This window comes from Trichosurus vulpecula, chromosome 4, assembly GCF_011100635.1.
Source record: "Trichosurus vulpecula isolate mTriVul1 chromosome 4, mTriVul1.pri, whole genome shotgun sequence".
NCBI lineage: Eukaryota > Metazoa > Chordata > Mammalia > Diprotodontia > Phalangeridae > Trichosurus > Trichosurus vulpecula.
The window spans coordinates 78,627,809-78,645,443 of record NC_050576.1 but is presented as its reverse complement, the minus strand read 5'-3'; the positions used below and the strand labels follow the sequence as shown (position 1 = coordinate 78,645,443).

Sequence of the window (17,635 nt, the reverse complement as noted above, 5' to 3'; positions counted from 1 at the left end):
ATCCAGAATTCATCTATAATTCTAAAAATATGGCCAAAGAGGATAGAAATAAATTAGTTTTTCCACAACATGATAAAAGTATCTACTCAGACTTCTTTGAAACAAAGGTGGCCCATGTTTATTTGTCATAATATTAGAAATGTTAGTAATAATCATATAGAAAATATATTAATCATAAGGATAGCTAGCATTTATATAGTGCCTTAAGGTTTGCAAAATACTTTACAAGTATTAGCTCATTTGATCCTGATGACAACCCTGAGAGGTAGGTGCTATTATCGTCTTCATTTTACATCTGAGGAGACTGAGGCAAAGCGAGGTTTAAGTAACTTGTTGGGTTACATAGCTACTGTCTGAGGTCAGATCTGAATTCAGGTCTTCCTGACCCAAGGCCCAGTTCACTGAGCCACCTAGTTGTGAGCAAAGGCTCTTATATTCTACATTCGAGTAGAAGCTTCAAATCTTTTTTTTCTTTTATAGACTCCTTTGGTAATTTGGTGAATCTATGGATTCCTTCTCAGAGCAATGTTTTTAGATGGATAAAAAAAAAACATAGAATTACAAAGAGAGACAATTATATTGAAATACAGTTATCTAAATTTCTTTTTTTTTAAGTTCACAGATTCCAGATTGAGAATTCCTATATTCATGAGATTAACACTGGAAATGGAAAAACCAAAATACCAAATTTGAAAATGAAATGATAGTATACCTAAAAACATCAGCCTAACTGAAAATTGAGATAAAGAGTTCAACCTGCGTGCAGATACAACATAAATCCACGAAAATCACTTGTGTGCTAATAATCTGTTAAGACATACCAAGAAAATTAAAGGAATTAAAATAAAAAAGTTAAAGGAATACCCATTCACAACAAAATTAAATATTTAGGAATTGATTTGTCTAGAGACATGCCCCTTTTAAAAACTATAAAAATGCAATGACAGATACAAGACAGCTAAGTAACTTGAGGGATATTCAAGTTTATGAATGGGTCAGATGGAGATAATAAAAAAGACAACTCCCAAATTAAATTTATAGGTTTAATGTGGTACCAATAAAAATGTCATTTGGTTTCTTTATAAAAACTGGATTAAAAAATTGAAAATTTTACAAGGAAAAGTAAATTGCCAAGAATATCAAAGGGTACTTTTAAAAAATTGAGGAAAATGAACTTAGTTTCCCAGATTTTAAAACCTGATAAGTCATCAAAAAATACTACCATCAATAAGCATTAACTAAGACCATGCTGTGGGTCAGGCACTAAGCTAAGTGCTAGGGACGCAAAGACAAAGATAAAACAGTCCTTCCCCTCAACGAACTTACTTACATACTAATGGGGCAGACAACATGTGCATATATAAATATTGTCAGAATAAATACAAAAGGTACTCTACTAAACAAATAGAAGAAATTATTGAGGATTAGGTGTATTAATGTGATTATGTAATATATAATTTAAAAATAGCATAATTAAGATAATAGGGGCTAAAAAAGTGAATGCAATCATCGGCTATCTAAACACTCCATAGGGATGCTGTTGATGGGAATCAGGATTTGGGTTGCAGTTGAACTTGACCTCTGTGATTCTTGGAACTCTTAAAATTCTCTGATTATCTTTCATAATATTATTTTACTGAAATACCATATTTTTAAATAGCATTGTTTTCTTTTTCAGAGCAATTTTTCTTCCCTTTATTTGATTTTAAAATCTTCTAGTCCAGGCTTGGGGAGTTTGGATTCAGGCAAAGGGCAGTACTTGAGGACCTAGACTGCCACATGTGGCCCTGACACTGCAGGTGCCCCACCTCTGCCCTAAGTCAGTCAATGAGCGTTTGTATAGCACCAACTATGTGCCAGGGGCTCTTGGCTTTTTGTGTTTTATGAACCTCTCTTTGGCAGTCTAGTGAATCTAATGACCCCTGCTCAGAAGAATGTTTTTAAATGCCTTTCAAAGGCAGCTAAGAGGCATCGTAGATAAAGCCAGGATGACTTGAGTATGTTTAAATCCAGTCTCAGATGCTTTCTAGCTACGCAACCCCAGACAAGTCAGTTACATTCCTCCAGTCTCAGTTTTCTCATCTGTAAATCGGGATAGTAAGAGCACCTACCTTCCAGGGTCGTTGTGAGGATCAAATGAGCTAATATTTGAAAAGTCCTCTGCAAACCTTGAAGCACCATATAAGTGCTAGATATTATTATGAAATAAAATGCATGGGATTGCAAAGGGAACCAATTATATTGAAATATAATGATAAAAATTTTTTTTAAAAAAATTCAGACCCAGGGTAAGACCCCTGCCCTATAAGGTAGGTATTATCAGTCCTTCTTTACAGAGCAGGGAAATGAAGTAAAGAGACTTATCCAAGGTCACACAGGCCCCTCTGAAATATCTCCCAGGGTACTGCTATGGACTTTGGGAAAGTATCAGAACCTAAGTCTTAGGACCAGCAATAGACATTGGTTTCTTGATTCCTCTTGCTGACTGGACTCTGCAGCTGGACTTTGCTCCACGGGATAATGCCATGTGCTTCTGCTGCAAAACTGCATTGCTGATGGGGGAGAGAGAGGAGAGAGACAAATACCATTCCATGCCTTGATGCACTTTCCAAGAGATACACATCCCTAAAAGCTGGGTTCTTTTTTTTTTTCAACTAATTCTACAGCTCAATTCTCAGCAAGATTGGCTACTCAGATTTTAAGCTCTCGGTCTTTCCCATTTGCCCTGTTCTGTGAGTGGGTGGAGAAAAGAGAAGTGGGGCAGGTCTGTTCTGCCCCTTTCACAAGTAAATAAACATATCCTTTCAACACTTTAAAGTCAAAATCTGAAAGAGGCATGCTCTTATATCTCTTAGTACCTGTCCCTTACATTCTTTAATTTCATCAAGCTTGATGGGTTTCCCTGTCAAGTCCCTGATTCAGCTTCATAGATGTGTTATTATTTTCTAGCTAATCGTACAAATGTTTTCAACCAACTCACTTGCCCTCCTCCAGGCTGACTTTTCCCAATACTACTGTCTTTCCAACATTGTCTCATCTTTGTATGATTCCCTTCTGTTAAAGTAGATAAAAGAAAGTAGATTATATGTGAATGCCAGAGCCATAATCAGCAAATTTTGTCCCTGATAACAAGAGGAGAGCCAGTCAGCCTATAAACTACCGTATTTATTTTCTGTCTGGGGGGTGGGGTGGGAAGTACTTAAGGGGGGACCCAAAAGAAGGGAGTGTATCCTAGGACACTAGTAAATTTCTTCACTGCTAAAAGGAAAAGAAATATTCCCTGAATAAGACCACTATGAGTTAGGTGAGTAGAGGAAGAACCAAGCTACGGGAAGGTGTTGCTGGTACCCTCCAAATTTTCCTCTTTGGGGCAAACCTCTGCGACCCCACCCTATTTACAGCTCTGCTATAAATGCATACGTGTAATCTCTGAGTGTTTTGTGCCTGGGTCCTCAAAGTCATCATTGAGATATTGATGATCTCTCTGATGATTACATTATGTCAATTCAGGAAAAAAGGGCTTCACAATGAGACAGACAGGTGTCCGTAGGCTAGATATGTCACCATGGATTCTGGTTAATTCTTGAAGGCAACTGAAATTACTTGAAACAGTTCCATTTACCACAGCACAAATGTGTTCCATCCCTAGCTCGATCAATACCAGGAAGTTGGGGACAAAGCTGACATCTCCTGCATTTGAAGCTCTTTCCCATTCATCATATACACCCTTGGCAACTCAGCTGTACTTTTAAGACAGGTTGGCAGTCACCTAACTGTCCTTCTTCGTCTTGACTTTCTGAAAATTACTCAAAATTTCTCACCACGCTCCTGTTGAAGAGACAGGGAGCTCGGGAATGAGTTATTGCTGTAGAATGGTAGTCTCCAGAGATGGGTTCACCCACAGAGAGATGGGCAGGCATCATGTGAGTATAGCTGTCTCTTTTCCAGGGAGGGTAGGATAATTAAGCTTTAAGGAATGACCACGGGCGAGCATGAAGTGCTAACAAAACAGAATTTCTTCCTTTCAATACTCTTACCTTGCTTGTCAAACTACAGATTTCTTCCCCAACTAAATCACCAACCTCCTCTTCCCCCCTCCAAAAGGTTGCATGCTTGTCCAGAATGGGATATGTGCCTTAGCCTGAGCAATGTCTACTATGTTATTTTCTAAGGGCATTGTGTATTGCTGGTTTTGTTTCAGAAAGAGCACAGTGCAGTGGAAAGAGAACAGAACTTGGAGTTAAGAAGTCTTGGATTCAAATGTTTCCCCTGCAAATTATTAGCTATGTGGTAATGGGAAAATCATTTAAGTTTTCTGAGCTTCAATTTCTTCATCTGCGATTTGGGGATAATAATACCTATAGCACCTATCTGGTGTGATGATATGAGAACGAAGTACTCCACAAACGCTGAAGTATTGATACATATCATTATCATCACCTTCTTCATATGAGTATTCTCATCTTTATGTTTTTTTTTCACTTCAGATAGAAATGATCTGAGTTCAAGACACTATCTTATTCCTCTTCTGTGTTTAGTGTTGAGGTAACTACTGTGCAGATAGATACAATGATTAATTTTTGTGGCTGAATAAAAGTATTGGGATGCAGGGCCCATTTTCTGTAGACTCACTGAAAGTATGTTGGAGGACAACAGTGTGACATGAATGATGTACTTCTTCCTATTCCCACATTGTATTGTTTCTTCCATTAGGTCTCTATGCTTTGAAAGTATTTCTTCCCACGTGGTTTGGAGGATATGAGTGTTCTGCATAATAACCTCTATTAAAATATTCTTACGTTTTTGTGGACTAGTATTCTTTTGTGGAGTGATCATTGGTAATAATTTTATCTGTGATCATGCTTTAGTTTTGTTATAGCTTAAGTGGTGAATTCTCAAGGAGAATTCTTAGTTTATGAAGGATAGAAAGCTTCTGGTGTATTATCTGGCCCTACGATCATGTCTTTCTTGATATTTGGTAGGTACTACATTTTGCAACCTGCAGTGATTTGTCCACAGTTTCTACAATATCCCTGAAAAGTTTGCTGTTATTTAATTGTGGGTCCTTAAAGAGAGATTAGTGAGGTGAAAATAAGATTATTTTTTAAATTAACCTTTTTGATATTTATATCACAGCCTGAAATGAGTCAGGGTGGAATTCTTTTGGTGGTCTAATTCCCTGCTTCCTGTTTTCACAGTGGATTGGCCCCTTTTCCTTCCACTCAGATTATCTAGAGAAACGTAATGGAACCATTTTACTCTCGGGGGACCCTGAGTGGTTCCATTAGGATATTTCCATGGACTCTTGAAGGAGAAAAAAATTGTCTAGAGAAGAAAGAACTAGAGGAAGCAGTACTTGTCCATGACAGTCTTTAAAAGGAGAATTTCCATCAGAAACAAAGCTAGAGTTATCACCATCATATTACTATGCCATCTCCATAAACAAAAACAGAGTTTCTGATATTTCTGCATGCATTTATGTACAGACACACATGGAGATATTACCTGTTTCCCATATGCGTCATATTAAAAAATCCGAATTCCTCTCTTAGGAAGAAACCTCTGATGTGGTGAATTTTGTTTAAATAAATTTTATTGATGCCTTTTGTTCACAAGGCAGTCATTTCCTGATTTCCTGATTCCCTACCCACCAAAAAATCAGTGATCCTTCCTTATAACAAAGAAAGACAATTAAGCAAACAGCCCATGCGGTAACTGTTTCTGACAGCATATGGAACATTCTGCACCCACAGGTCCATACCTCTCCATTAAAAGGAAAGAATGACATTTTGTCGTTTATTTTCCAGGACCAAGACTGATCATTATAATTGCTGGGGCATATATAAGCATTTAATTAATGTTTGTTGACAACGACTTCTTTTCATTTACATTATTGTAGACATTATGCATTTCATTCTCTCTGTTTTATATCATTTCATTCAAGTCTTCCCACGTTTCTGTGAATTCCTCATATTTGTTGTTTCTATTTATATCCACTTATCATAGTTTTTTGGCCAATCCCAACCAATGGATATTCACTTTGTTTCCTGGTTTTTGCTGCCAGAAAAAGTGATGCTGTGAAGATTTTGGTAAAAGTGGGGGCTTCTCCATCTGTCTTTAATCTCTTTGGGTGTAGACATGTTGTGATGAACTTTAGCTCAATAGGAGGGTTTTTTTTTTAACTAATGAGCTTCTAAATAAGGCATTTAAAATTGAGGCAAAGCCACCACCTGAGACTGGTGCACATTCTATGATACAAGAAAGCTACAGCAGATTTTCTTATCATTCTGTCCCTTCCCCCACCCTAGCCTGCAACCAACCATCCATCCCCATACCCACCTACTTATTCAAACTTTGTTACGGTTTGTGGGCTTCTAAAATGATCAACTCAAATATTTAACGAGTCTCTGAGGAAAAACACACTATTTCTTTCTTTCTTTCTTTTTTTACCATTTTAATATTCTGGAACTCCAAATAGCAAATCTTCTTGTCACAATGGATGAGCTCTGTGGAGGGCTAAGGCCTGTTGGGAGGGTTTGGAGGGGGAGGGGGAGACATTTTTTTTTTCCTGGAGAGAGCTACTCTGATTGATTTTCCTCCTTTCCCATCCTCTGAGAGGTCTGTCAAAAGTGACAGTTGTGTACCTGAAGGTCATAAATCATTCCCCAGCTGCTAAGACAAGGAGAGCCAAATTCTCTCAAGCTAGGGACAGGTGATGGCCCATATAATCCACAGTAATGAGAGAATTAATGTGCCATTCTTTTTTTCTCCCTAATTATCTGTTTGGTGTTACTAACAGCAGCAGGGGGACAACTGGGAGGAAATCCAGGAGGCATTTCTCTTCCTGGGGAATTCAGGGAATCTAATATAAAGAGGGTAGTCTTATGACTGGTGCTACTATGGAAGGACTTAAAGAGAGTTGGGTGGTATAGGGCATGGGGGCTGGGATAGCTCAGCTGGTTAGAACATGAACCTCATAAATGGGAAGTTTCCAATGTAATCCCTACCCAAGCCAGTCAGTGTTACACTCAGAAGGCCTGTTCTTTGATCATGTCCTATCTATCCCTCATCCTCAAGAGAGTGTTTTGCAAACCTTCTCAAAGTAAACCCTAATTAAAATCAGTTCTATGCCAGGAAGAGGGTCTTGTGAAAGAAGGTACAAACTGGCTGTCCCTAGAGGAAAATCTGTTCAACTCATGTGCTCTGCTGAAAGGAAGCAAAGATAATAGCGATGAAGATGTCTCACATCTATGAGAATGAGTCATCCAGTCCACCATCTAAAGAGCTAGATTTGTACTAACCTCACTATACCCACTACACCTGGTCTGGTGTGGCCAACAGGAGATGGTCAACAACCATTTATTAAGTGTTTACTTTATGCCAGGCACTGTGCTAAGTGCTGGGTACTTGACCCCTGCCCTCAAGGAGCTTACATTCTAATTGGGGAGACTACATGCAAAAAATTTTACATTCAAGATAATTTCAAAGTAGATGAAAAATTGCTTGCTTGCTATTTGTCCTTCACTCTTGAAGAGGACCATGACATCAGGAAGGTGATGCCATGACAAGCAAGTGAATTGGATTTAAGTGAGGGAGGGTGTTGCAAAGTCACCAGCCTCACTTTCTCCTCCAGAGACATCTGGGTCCAGTGGCAAGATACAGATCAGGATGACTGGGGATGAAGATGGTCCCAGATGAAAGATAATCTCAGAGGGAAGGTTCTCGAGTAGATTAGAAGTGGGACCAAAAAAGACTTCTTGCAGAAGGTCAGATTTGATCATTGATTTTCAGCTAGAAGGAACCTTTAGAGATTATCCAGTCCAATCCCTTTCATTTGACAAAAAAGAAAGTGGTTTCCCAGAAAATAGAAATGACATGTATATCACACAACTGGCAAGCAACAGGTCCCAGTACTTTTTTATTCTATAGATCCTACCTGCTTCTGCCTTCTTGGTCCAATCAGAGTAAGTCTAATTCCTGGTCTATATGATAGCCCTACAACTATTTGAAGAAAGACACAGTATTTTCCTTGTCCTCTCTTCCTCAGTCTACAAGTCCCTACATCCTGACTCCAATAGCCCTCAGGCATCCACAGGCACAAAACATAGGCTACTAGTGAATGTGTTTAAAAACAGCTTCTCTACCACAAATAATGAGAGATGGAGCATTCAGAGACAGCAGAAAGTTACAGCAGAAGTGCCTGGGCCATTTGACCAGTGAATAAGATAACATATGATACACCTTTGATAATGGGTGAGGATGTCACCTATGTTGAATGTTGGCAGCTTCTGGGACAGGGTAGCATACAGCATCCTGGGGAGGATCACCATCAAGTGATGAAGGGTATGTGAATTTACTGTATGTGAATTTACTTTGCATAAATATTGTACATGTTACATTATGTACCATGTGTGAACGTATTTGTAAAAATATATATGGTATGTGTGATTTGCAAGGGCTGTAAACTTTTTTATCTAGAGGAGAAATGTTGCAAGTGTTGAGCTGCTCTCCCCTTTCCCCATCTTTCCTTTTATTCTTTTAAGTTTTGAAAAAATTCCTTTTATCTTTATACCATAGTTATTTCTTGCCCAATGACCTTCCCACTCCCTTCTCCCCACTATTTCTTGTTTGAATAATTTAGGAAAATAAAGTATGTACATGGACTCTAAGATGCTTGGTGATGGTCAGTCTTGGTAATTTCAAGGCATTGTAGAACAGATCAGGAGTCAATAACATACTCTTCTAAGACAGCGAGTCAGGTTTAGGGGGAAGTGTAGGATTCAAAGGGCTTTGTAGACCTTGAGGTGCTACAGAAATGAGTGCTATAGGATGGGAGTGTGGTACAATGGATCCTAAGCTGGCCTCAGAGTCAAGGAGACCTGGGTTCAAACCTTGCCTCTGAGACGTCTTGGCCTTGTGACCCTGGGTAGGTCACTTCTCAGTGCCTTAGGCAACTCTCGAAGCATCTGAATCCTGGAGAAAGTACCAACTAGCAATGATAGAGGGAGTTTCCTCATCCCAGAATTCCCTGAACCATGGAAATCATAGACTGTGTTCCTGTCCCTATTATCATTATCCCCCCCATAATACCCAGCAGAGAACTTTGGACATAGTAGCTATGATAAAATTTGTAGTAAAATGAATGAATGCACAAATGAACAAATGAATGAACAAATGCTTGGCTTGGCAAGAAAACCATAGGGATTTTCTCCACTCTAAGCCCCATTGACTGAACTAACCTTGCCCAGACTCATTTAGTCTCTTTGCCTGTTGTGCTGGTCCTTTAATTTTCCAGGGCTTAATTTCCCTATAACTTAGAATGTTTGCAAATCTAAACCTGACCATTTTCTACAAATAATAAAAACCAAGGAGAGAATGCAACTCCAGCAGTGAATGGACTTGGAAGGGGTCATTCTTAATTCCCACTAAAAAAAAAATTGAGTTAGTGTTGGTGTGTCAAACACAGCGCTGCCTCCAATAACTCCCCAGAAGGAGGGAGTTGATTACACATAGCAGCCAAGTTCACTGTGTTGCCAGGAGGCTGACAGGGCATATCTGTCTTACGCATTTTTATTAATGGACAGCCCCTTGGTGTTCTCTCATCCCTAGGCAGGCTGTACTGACCATATCCTAGCACAGATTGACAGGAAGCCTACGTTTCCTCGGATTCACAGTCCTTCCTGAACTGTGAGTTTGAATTTCTGCCTAGAGCCTGAGGAATAGCTTAGACAAATTAGTGTAGCTCAGTTGAGGGCCTTGGGGTCCTCTTCATTAAGAGGAGAGGAATAAAGCAGTCCGACTACCCAGAATGTGACTCAGAATTGAATGTTTAAAAAAAAAGAATGAAGTTGGCTTGTTCCCCACTCTAGAACTGCCAAGCATGAAGAAGACATAGACTGGGAAGCCCTGGCATCCTGTTTAATTTTAACCAATCCCACTCCCCACCCCCAAGCAGGACCACAGAGGCGACCCCTGCCATTCCATGGCTTTCAAAAAGACTTATAGAAATATCCCGGGAAGGCCCTAATTTTAGGATAAGCCAAGCCCTGCAGGAGCTACTTCCAAACAATGATCACAAAACAAACAAACAAACAAAAAAAAACAGGAGCTAGTTAGTTTTGGCAGTGGGGAGAAATACCTAGAAATAATTCCAACATCCTTCTTAGCTGGCAAACAAACCATTGACCCCACTTTGTATCACGTACATAAAAAAATAATTCCTCCCCTGTCTTTAGGCTTCATGCATTCAGAATTTCTTTTAAGAGGAAATGAAGCAAGAAAACAGTGAATGACGCGGTCTTTTCTACTTTGGTCCAGCTCTGTGCTATTTAAAAAGTTATTCATGCTTTTTGTTTCAGATTCCAGTCATTTCCTTGGGATTCCCCCACCTCCATCCCCCACCCCCGACACACACACACACACACACACACACACACACACACACACACTCCTCTTGTCACTACTGAACCTTCCCTGGCAGCAAAGAAAAATAGTTAAACTGAGCTAACCAACACAACAATTGCTTAACATCATATACAACGTTCCACACTTGCAATCCCAAATCTCTCTAGAGATAACAGAGAAAAATGCATTTCATCATCTGTTCTTCCAGACCGAGAAAAGTCATTCCATTTAATCTGAGTTGGCTACAGTTTAATGCTATTTTCATTTACATTATTATTGTTAATGGGTCTGTAGTTCTGCTTATTTTGTTCTGCATGAGTCTTCCTCTGAATTCCTCCTGTTCATCTTTTCTTCTAGAACAACAATATTCTATTGCATTGACACGCCACAATTTGTTCAGCCAGATTACCTTGATGGGTACCCAGAATCACAGAATTTCGGAATCAGAAGAGACTTTGGTGATCTTCATGTCCTACTTATGTTATAAAAGAGTCTGTTCTATATCATAGATCACAAGTTCACCCGCTCCTTAAAGATCCCCAGGAAAGGGATAGCACACTGCCTCCCAAGGCAGCCCATCCACTATGGGATAAATAAATTCCTGAAAAAAAGGTTAAATTTGCCTCTTTGCATCTTCCATCTACTGCTTTTAGTTCTGCTTTCTGGTACCAAATGGAATTTCTGTCATGTGGCATGCCTTCAAATACTTGCATACAGTTTTGATGCCCTACCTACATCTTTTCTAGTCTAGAGTACCCACCTCCTTCAACTGATTCTCTTGTGGTATCAGCCCAAGGTCTTTCACTATCCTGGTGTCTCATTTCTGGATGCTTCCAGCTTCTCGATGCCCTTTGGAACATATGGTACTTGGCCCTGAACACAATACTCCAGATGTGGTCTGACTAGGGCGGAGCACAGTAGGACTATCACCTCCATCTTTTGATGCATTGTGATTGAATTAGCTTTTCCCATTGCCACATCACACTATTGACTCATTGAGCTTGCAGTCCAACGAAAGCTGCAAATCTTTTTTTCAGATCAACCACTATCTAGCTATTCTTCTCCTTTCTTTCATTTATGAAATTGATTTCTATGTTTATCCCATTACATTTTATGTTTGAGGGAGCTAGAGGACTCAGTGGATATAGCTCTGGGTCTGGAGTCAGGAAGACCTGAGTTCAAAGTCATCTTCAAACACTCAGCTGTGTGACTTTGGGCAATTCACTTAACCCAATCTGCCTTAATCTGCTGGAGAAGGAAATAGCCAACCACTCCAGTATCATTGGCAAGAAAAGCCCATAGTGAATGGGGTCACAAGGAGTTGGAGACAACAGAATAACAACAACACTTCATGTTATTTAATTCAGTCCAATTTTCTAGTCTGTCAGGATCTTTTTTGTGTTTGTTATACCTCTTCTAGCATTTTTTCTAATTTTTTTTGCTACTACTCTGTCACTTTCTCTCTGCCTCACTATCTACTTAAAGACCAAAGCTGCTTTATGCTAATGTATGTGTCATACTTATTTGTATGTAATTTTTGGAGTTTCCCTAACTTTCCAGCCAATTCTCATTTCATTCTTTTCCATGTACTCTGTGATTCCAACACATTGAACTTTGTCCCTGGGAAACCATACTTTGTTGATAGAGGTCAAGGAACAGAATCTGCATCTTCCTCTTTTAGGAAATCAGAAATGTACCATCTTCCTCTTTTATCTTTTCTTCTTGGGGAGGAAATAAAGGTTCATCTTTTGCAAGGAAAGGGGAAACTTTCTGGGTATGCTTTGATAGAATTCACAAGTATGCATAGACCTCTAGAGGGAGTGAGTTCCCCATCACTAAAGGTTATGGAGAGAAGACTGAATAGTCACTCCTTGAGGAAATTGTGGAAGAGATTCCTGTTCAGAAGCAAAGTGGATTTGCTGACTTATATGATCTGTTTCAACTCTGAATTTCTATTATTCTTTAAGATCTGTGAAATATCCTCGCACCACAAAGGGTCCTTGTCATGAAAGGCTTGGGAAGAATCAGAGTCCAAAGCCTGGCAAAACTGTGCCTGGAGCAAATTCATTTGGAGGAAGAGAATAGAGAGAAAGGGGACAATGGGGCTGGCATTTTGGAAGCATCAGCACTGGGCAGGAGCAGCCCACCCTCTAGACATCCCAATACCTCAAGTTGGTGGGGAAAAGGAGCTTGTGGCTTTGGGGATATGTCTCATGCCTTTGGACGCAAAGGGAATATGTTTGCCAGATAGGAAACATGGAAGCATGTCATCCAAGGAAGAAGTATGCCCTCATCGGATATCAGAGTTCAGGAACAAAATATTTCATTTAAGTTTGTCAGAGCTCTGGGTAAAGTACTTCAACTTTTACCATTTGGAGCCCAAAATAAACCTGAAAGTGTCCTTTATTTCCTTTTCCTTTTTAATTTTATTTCTTTTAAAAATTCTGAATTTAACAATTCAGCTAGGTAGAGCTGCGGATAGAGTATGGATGGGCATTGTAGATAGACAATTAATTGGTCTGGAGTTGAAGGGGAAGTGGAAGAGTAGGCTAGATTTCCTTTGGGAAATTGCAGTTCTTTTAAATTTTCTTTACCAAATTGCAAAAATAGTGGCTTTCCTTTTTGACTATTAACTATCTTCAAAAGCCCTTTAAATTTTGGTGAGTTTTCTCTCCTATATAATTCAATGGTGAGCAATCAACATCTTTTTCATGCTTAAGAGAGGCTTTTCATCACTCTGTTACACAGAAATTTAAGCAATAACTTAAGATAACTTCCAATAATACAGACTAATAATTTTTCAAAAGATACTTATATTAAATTTCCTCTGAGCAACATGTCCACATAATTTTGTTGTTGTTCAGTCATATCCAGCCCTTCATGACCCCATTTGGGATTTTCTTGGCAGAGATACTGCAGTGGTTTGCCATTTCCTTCTCCAGCTCATCTTAAAGATGAGGAAAGTGAAGCAAACAGGGTTAAGTGACTTGCCCAGGGTCACACAGCTACTAAGTATCTGAGGCCAGATATGAACTCAGGTCTTCTTGACTCTAGGCCTGGCACTCTATCCATTGTGCCACCAAGCTGCCCATTCCCATAATAGAATACCTTAAGAATTCCTTTAATCATACTTGGTTCTAAATCCTTTTGCTTGGGGGACTAGAAACCCTTATCTCTAACCTTTTTGAATCATCAATAATTAATAATAATCGATAAACATTTATTAAGAACCAACCATGTTCCAAGCACTGTGATAAGTACTGGAATCATAAAAGTTGTATTCAAAATGTTGAAATACTATGTTTAAAAAGAAGAAAATATGAATGATTCTTGGACTCTAGGAACCAAAAGTATTTATTTCCGTTGCAATCACCTTTTTTCTTCTTTAGAAAGAGCCAGGGATTATTTGCACAAGACTGGAAGGTTTATCGTGATCGGTGGAATTGTTTCTCCTGTCCACGACTCCTATGGAAAACAGGTGGGTTCTCTCTCCTTTGGCCTGTTTTTCTTGCTCTGCCTCTGACAGAAAGAGCTGGCACAATAATTAAGATTTTGTGAAAAGTAAAAACACGGGAACTCCCATCACAGTCGTCATCTCTCAACTGCAGTAGAACCTGATTGAAAGGGTAATGGGGCCAGCTGGGAGAAAGCAGATGCCAACCCCTCTTGGAGATGAGGCGTCAGCTTCACGGTGCCAAGCTGAGTCAATCTTAATTAGATGAGGGCCCAGTGCACCTGGTAAGCAGAAGCTGGGGTGGCTTCCAAACCTGAGGCAAATGCAACAGATTTGGGGGACAGCCAGCAGTATAGGGGTTAGCTTCCTCTCTGCAGACATGAAAGCTCTGGGAGTTGGGCCTCTGCTTTCCTGAAACCCAGTATAGGAGGCATATCTCTGTTCCTCCCTGCTGCGTGTCCCAGAAAGATCCCAGGGTTTGTTTTTTGGTTTTTTTTAAGGAGTAAAACTGAGATTCCTTTCAGCTCTCAAAATGCTCCTCCTCCCTGGTTCCCTTCTCCCTTCTAATCGCGTTGTCACCATCCGATTTGTCTGATGCAGAGCCAGACAATGGCCAAGATTGAACTGGGGGACAAAGAAGTGTTTGTTGCTTGGGCATCATCTTTGTGTTGGGTACAGAGTGTACTTGCTGAATAAATATTGACTAAAGGATGGGATTCTGGGATTTTTGTCTAGGGGCTAGGTAATCTGGATTTCCTTTGCTTATTTCTTACTTCACTCCTAGGCCCAATGAGGGTGTACAAATAATGGATATTGCTGATGGTGGAAGTTCAACAAAAACCTTAGTCCAGGAAGAGTACCCTCTTGGTTGATGTGATTTGAGATCAAATGTAATAATGTGTAAGGCCTTCTATTTTGCAAGAGGAGAGTAGGTGAGCTCTGAAGGAAATAGCACAAGGGTAGGACATGTCCCCCCATGCCCAAAATGCTCTCCTTCCTTACCTTGAATACCTGGCTCCTTCAAGACTCAGCTCAGATGCCCCTCTTAGAAGGATGCCTTTTCCAAGTCTTTCCTAGATGTTAATGCCTTCCCCTCTTAGGTTAACCTCCTACTCTGTATGTATCTTGTAGGTACCAATTTAAGTACATGTTTCTCCCTCATTAGAATGTAAGCTTCTTGAGAGAAGGGACTTTCTTTTTCATCTTTGTATTCCTAGCAGTTAGCACTGTGGCTTGGCTCATATGAAACATTGATTGATTAATAGGGCGGTTTTCTAATGATCGCTTTGTTCCTTTTCCAGGGGCTGGTGTCTAGCCGACATCGTCTGATCATGTGCCAACTGGCTGTCCAGTCTTCTGATTGGATCAGGTAAGGTAGACCTGATTGATGTCCTTAAGCTGGAATGAAGTATGGCAGGTAGCAAAGGGAGTCAGAGAGAGAGAAGATAAGACAGACAGATAGACGTTGAATTCTTTCATTTAGGCTATTCAGGGACCTCAAAGGAGAAAAATAATCAAATCTATTCATTCCAATCATTGGCTGTCTCCTCAATACTCATATAGCTTGCCATTCTCCTGAAAATTGTGACCCCAAGACCTTAGACTGACTTCTCTATAGAACTGTCAAGGTCACCCAAGGGCTTTGGATCAGGAATACCAAGTGATCCTCAGGGAAGCTTCTCTGGGCCAGGGTTAGCTCCCATTCAGGTTTGGGGGTCATGGTGGTGGTATTTTTCTAAAGGAGAATTGGTTATTGTTCTCCAGGGGTTCAGAACTGGCCTTTCTGGACTAGAGATACAAGATTTGGGGGAGAATAATCATTGGCCTCACCCCTCTCTCCTTCATCAGACAATCACAATGCATAGATCTCTAGCTAAGAGGAGAGACATTATTATCTGTTAAGCTCACAGTATGTAATTACAGAAAGCTTCTACCAATTATGCTAATTGCACACCAAAAAAAGTTTCCATAGTTATAATTTGCATGAGAAGATGGGCCTTCTCATAATGGTAGGCTATTTATTTCTCAGCTCCTCTCCCAATGAAAGTAAAAATAAGTTGTACCTATAAGTTTCTGGGAAAGGAAGGGAGAGTGATGGAAAATTCTACTCAATGAGAAGAAAGTAGGAAGGAGAAGGAGTCCACTGGGAATGAGATTGGGGAAGAGAAAAGAAAAGACCAAAAATAATGATCACATAGGTGTGTAAATATATTTATGTATATATATATATATACACATGCAAATACATAGATGTATGCTTAGGCACATACATACATACATGTACTGGTATATGTGTATGTATCTATCTGTCTTTCTATCTATCTTTCCTATCTCTGGAGCTGACCTGTGATTTCATCAGCACTCTGCGGGAAGAACTTCCTTCACCACTATAGATCAGTACCTTGTCTTTTTATTTTACTTCTTGGGGTTTAGATCTGTGATTTCATCAGTATAGAGAACCAGATTCCAGGGTAGAAATTCTTTCCGCCGACACAGACTGGCAACTCCCGTAACTTAGAGTCTTAAAGACTTGGTTGGGACCACAGAGAGGTCCAGAGTCACAGAGCTACTGTTTTGCTCAAGTAGAATTTGAGTGCAGGTCTTCCTTACTCCCTGACTTCTCTCCCCATAAGAATCCTTTAACTTCATGTCAGGCCTTTTCATCTGAAAAGCTCAGGTGTTTTCAGACTTTCTTATTTAAGCTCCAAAGACAGACAGGATGCAGATTAGGATGCAGTCTCAGAGAAGCCTTGACTCAACGTCTATCATGAAGAATGCCCATGAATGAGCCACACAGGGAGAAATCAGCCATACCAACTCCTAGTACTCTGCCTACAGCACCCAGCCAATGAGGGAAAAAGGTACATTAATGGTTTGTAGTTTGGTAGAGAGAAAAAAACCTAGACTCAGGCTTGTGAAATAGTTGTCTGATTCTGATAGATTTAGATGCGCTGAGATCAATATGGCGGGTCACAGCCAAAGAGACAGATGTCCAGCCCCAAAGTGCCAAGGAAATGAAATCCAGTCTTTAGCTCCAGCAGGGAGGCTGTCTGGAGGTGGCTCAGTGGGGGAGTCTGCTTTGCTGTGGTTTTGATGTCTGCACATGTCCGCATCTCTATGCGTATGGCTAGAAGAGCTGGCAAGGGTGTGTGTGTCTGTGTGTGTGTGTCTGTCTGTGTGAAGAGAGGCCTTTGGTATGTGCCTCTTCTCTAAACATTTTTAATTAGTGAGATCACATCTCTGGAAACCTCAGGTGGGGAGGGGTAAAATCCTCAGCCACTAAGAAAACGTTTGAGAAACATCTCAATTTAGCAGCTCATTAGGTTTGCAATTAAATCAGAGTGCTGTGTCAGGCCAGAGCACCAGGATGATCCCTGCTCACTTCACAACCTGGCAAACAGGGGAAGGGGAAATGCTCGGGAGCTCTGCCGTCCTTCTGAAGTCCTCAGTCCCTCTGGGCCCCAGCCTCATCAGTGTCTATGGGGAGAGGGACGAGGAGCTGAATCCTAAAGGCTCATACCTAGAAAAAGAAGCCAGAGTTCTTAGAAAGGTACAGAAAGACAAATGTCGGGTGCTTTCCTCTGGGGACAACTTCCTTTGGTGAGAAATACAGTGAGCCAGCTCACCCAAAAAAAAAAAAACAACCCAAAACAAGAAGAAGAAAAAAACAACCCAAAACCAAAGCAAAATAAAACAAAACAAAATCAGCCTGACTAATCTCCTGGTTTTATATGAATGATGAAACTCTTAGGAATTTTATCCTAGTATATGTTCCCT

General features: G+C 40.1%; 1 protein-coding gene across 1 annotated transcript in view; it reads left to right on the top strand.

The window, feature by feature from the left end:
• Positions 1 to 17,635, top strand: part of NMNAT2 (nicotinamide nucleotide adenylyltransferase 2) — a 195,776-nt gene that overhangs the window by 131,969 nt on the left and 46,172 nt on the right. The window contains exons 2-3 of the mRNA XM_036755511.1: positions 13,794 to 13,882; positions 15,160 to 15,227. Coding sequence (XP_036611406.1) covers positions 13,794 to 13,882; positions 15,160 to 15,227 — 157 coding nt within the window. The remainder of the gene's footprint in view (positions 1 to 13,793; positions 13,883 to 15,159; positions 15,228 to 17,635) is intronic.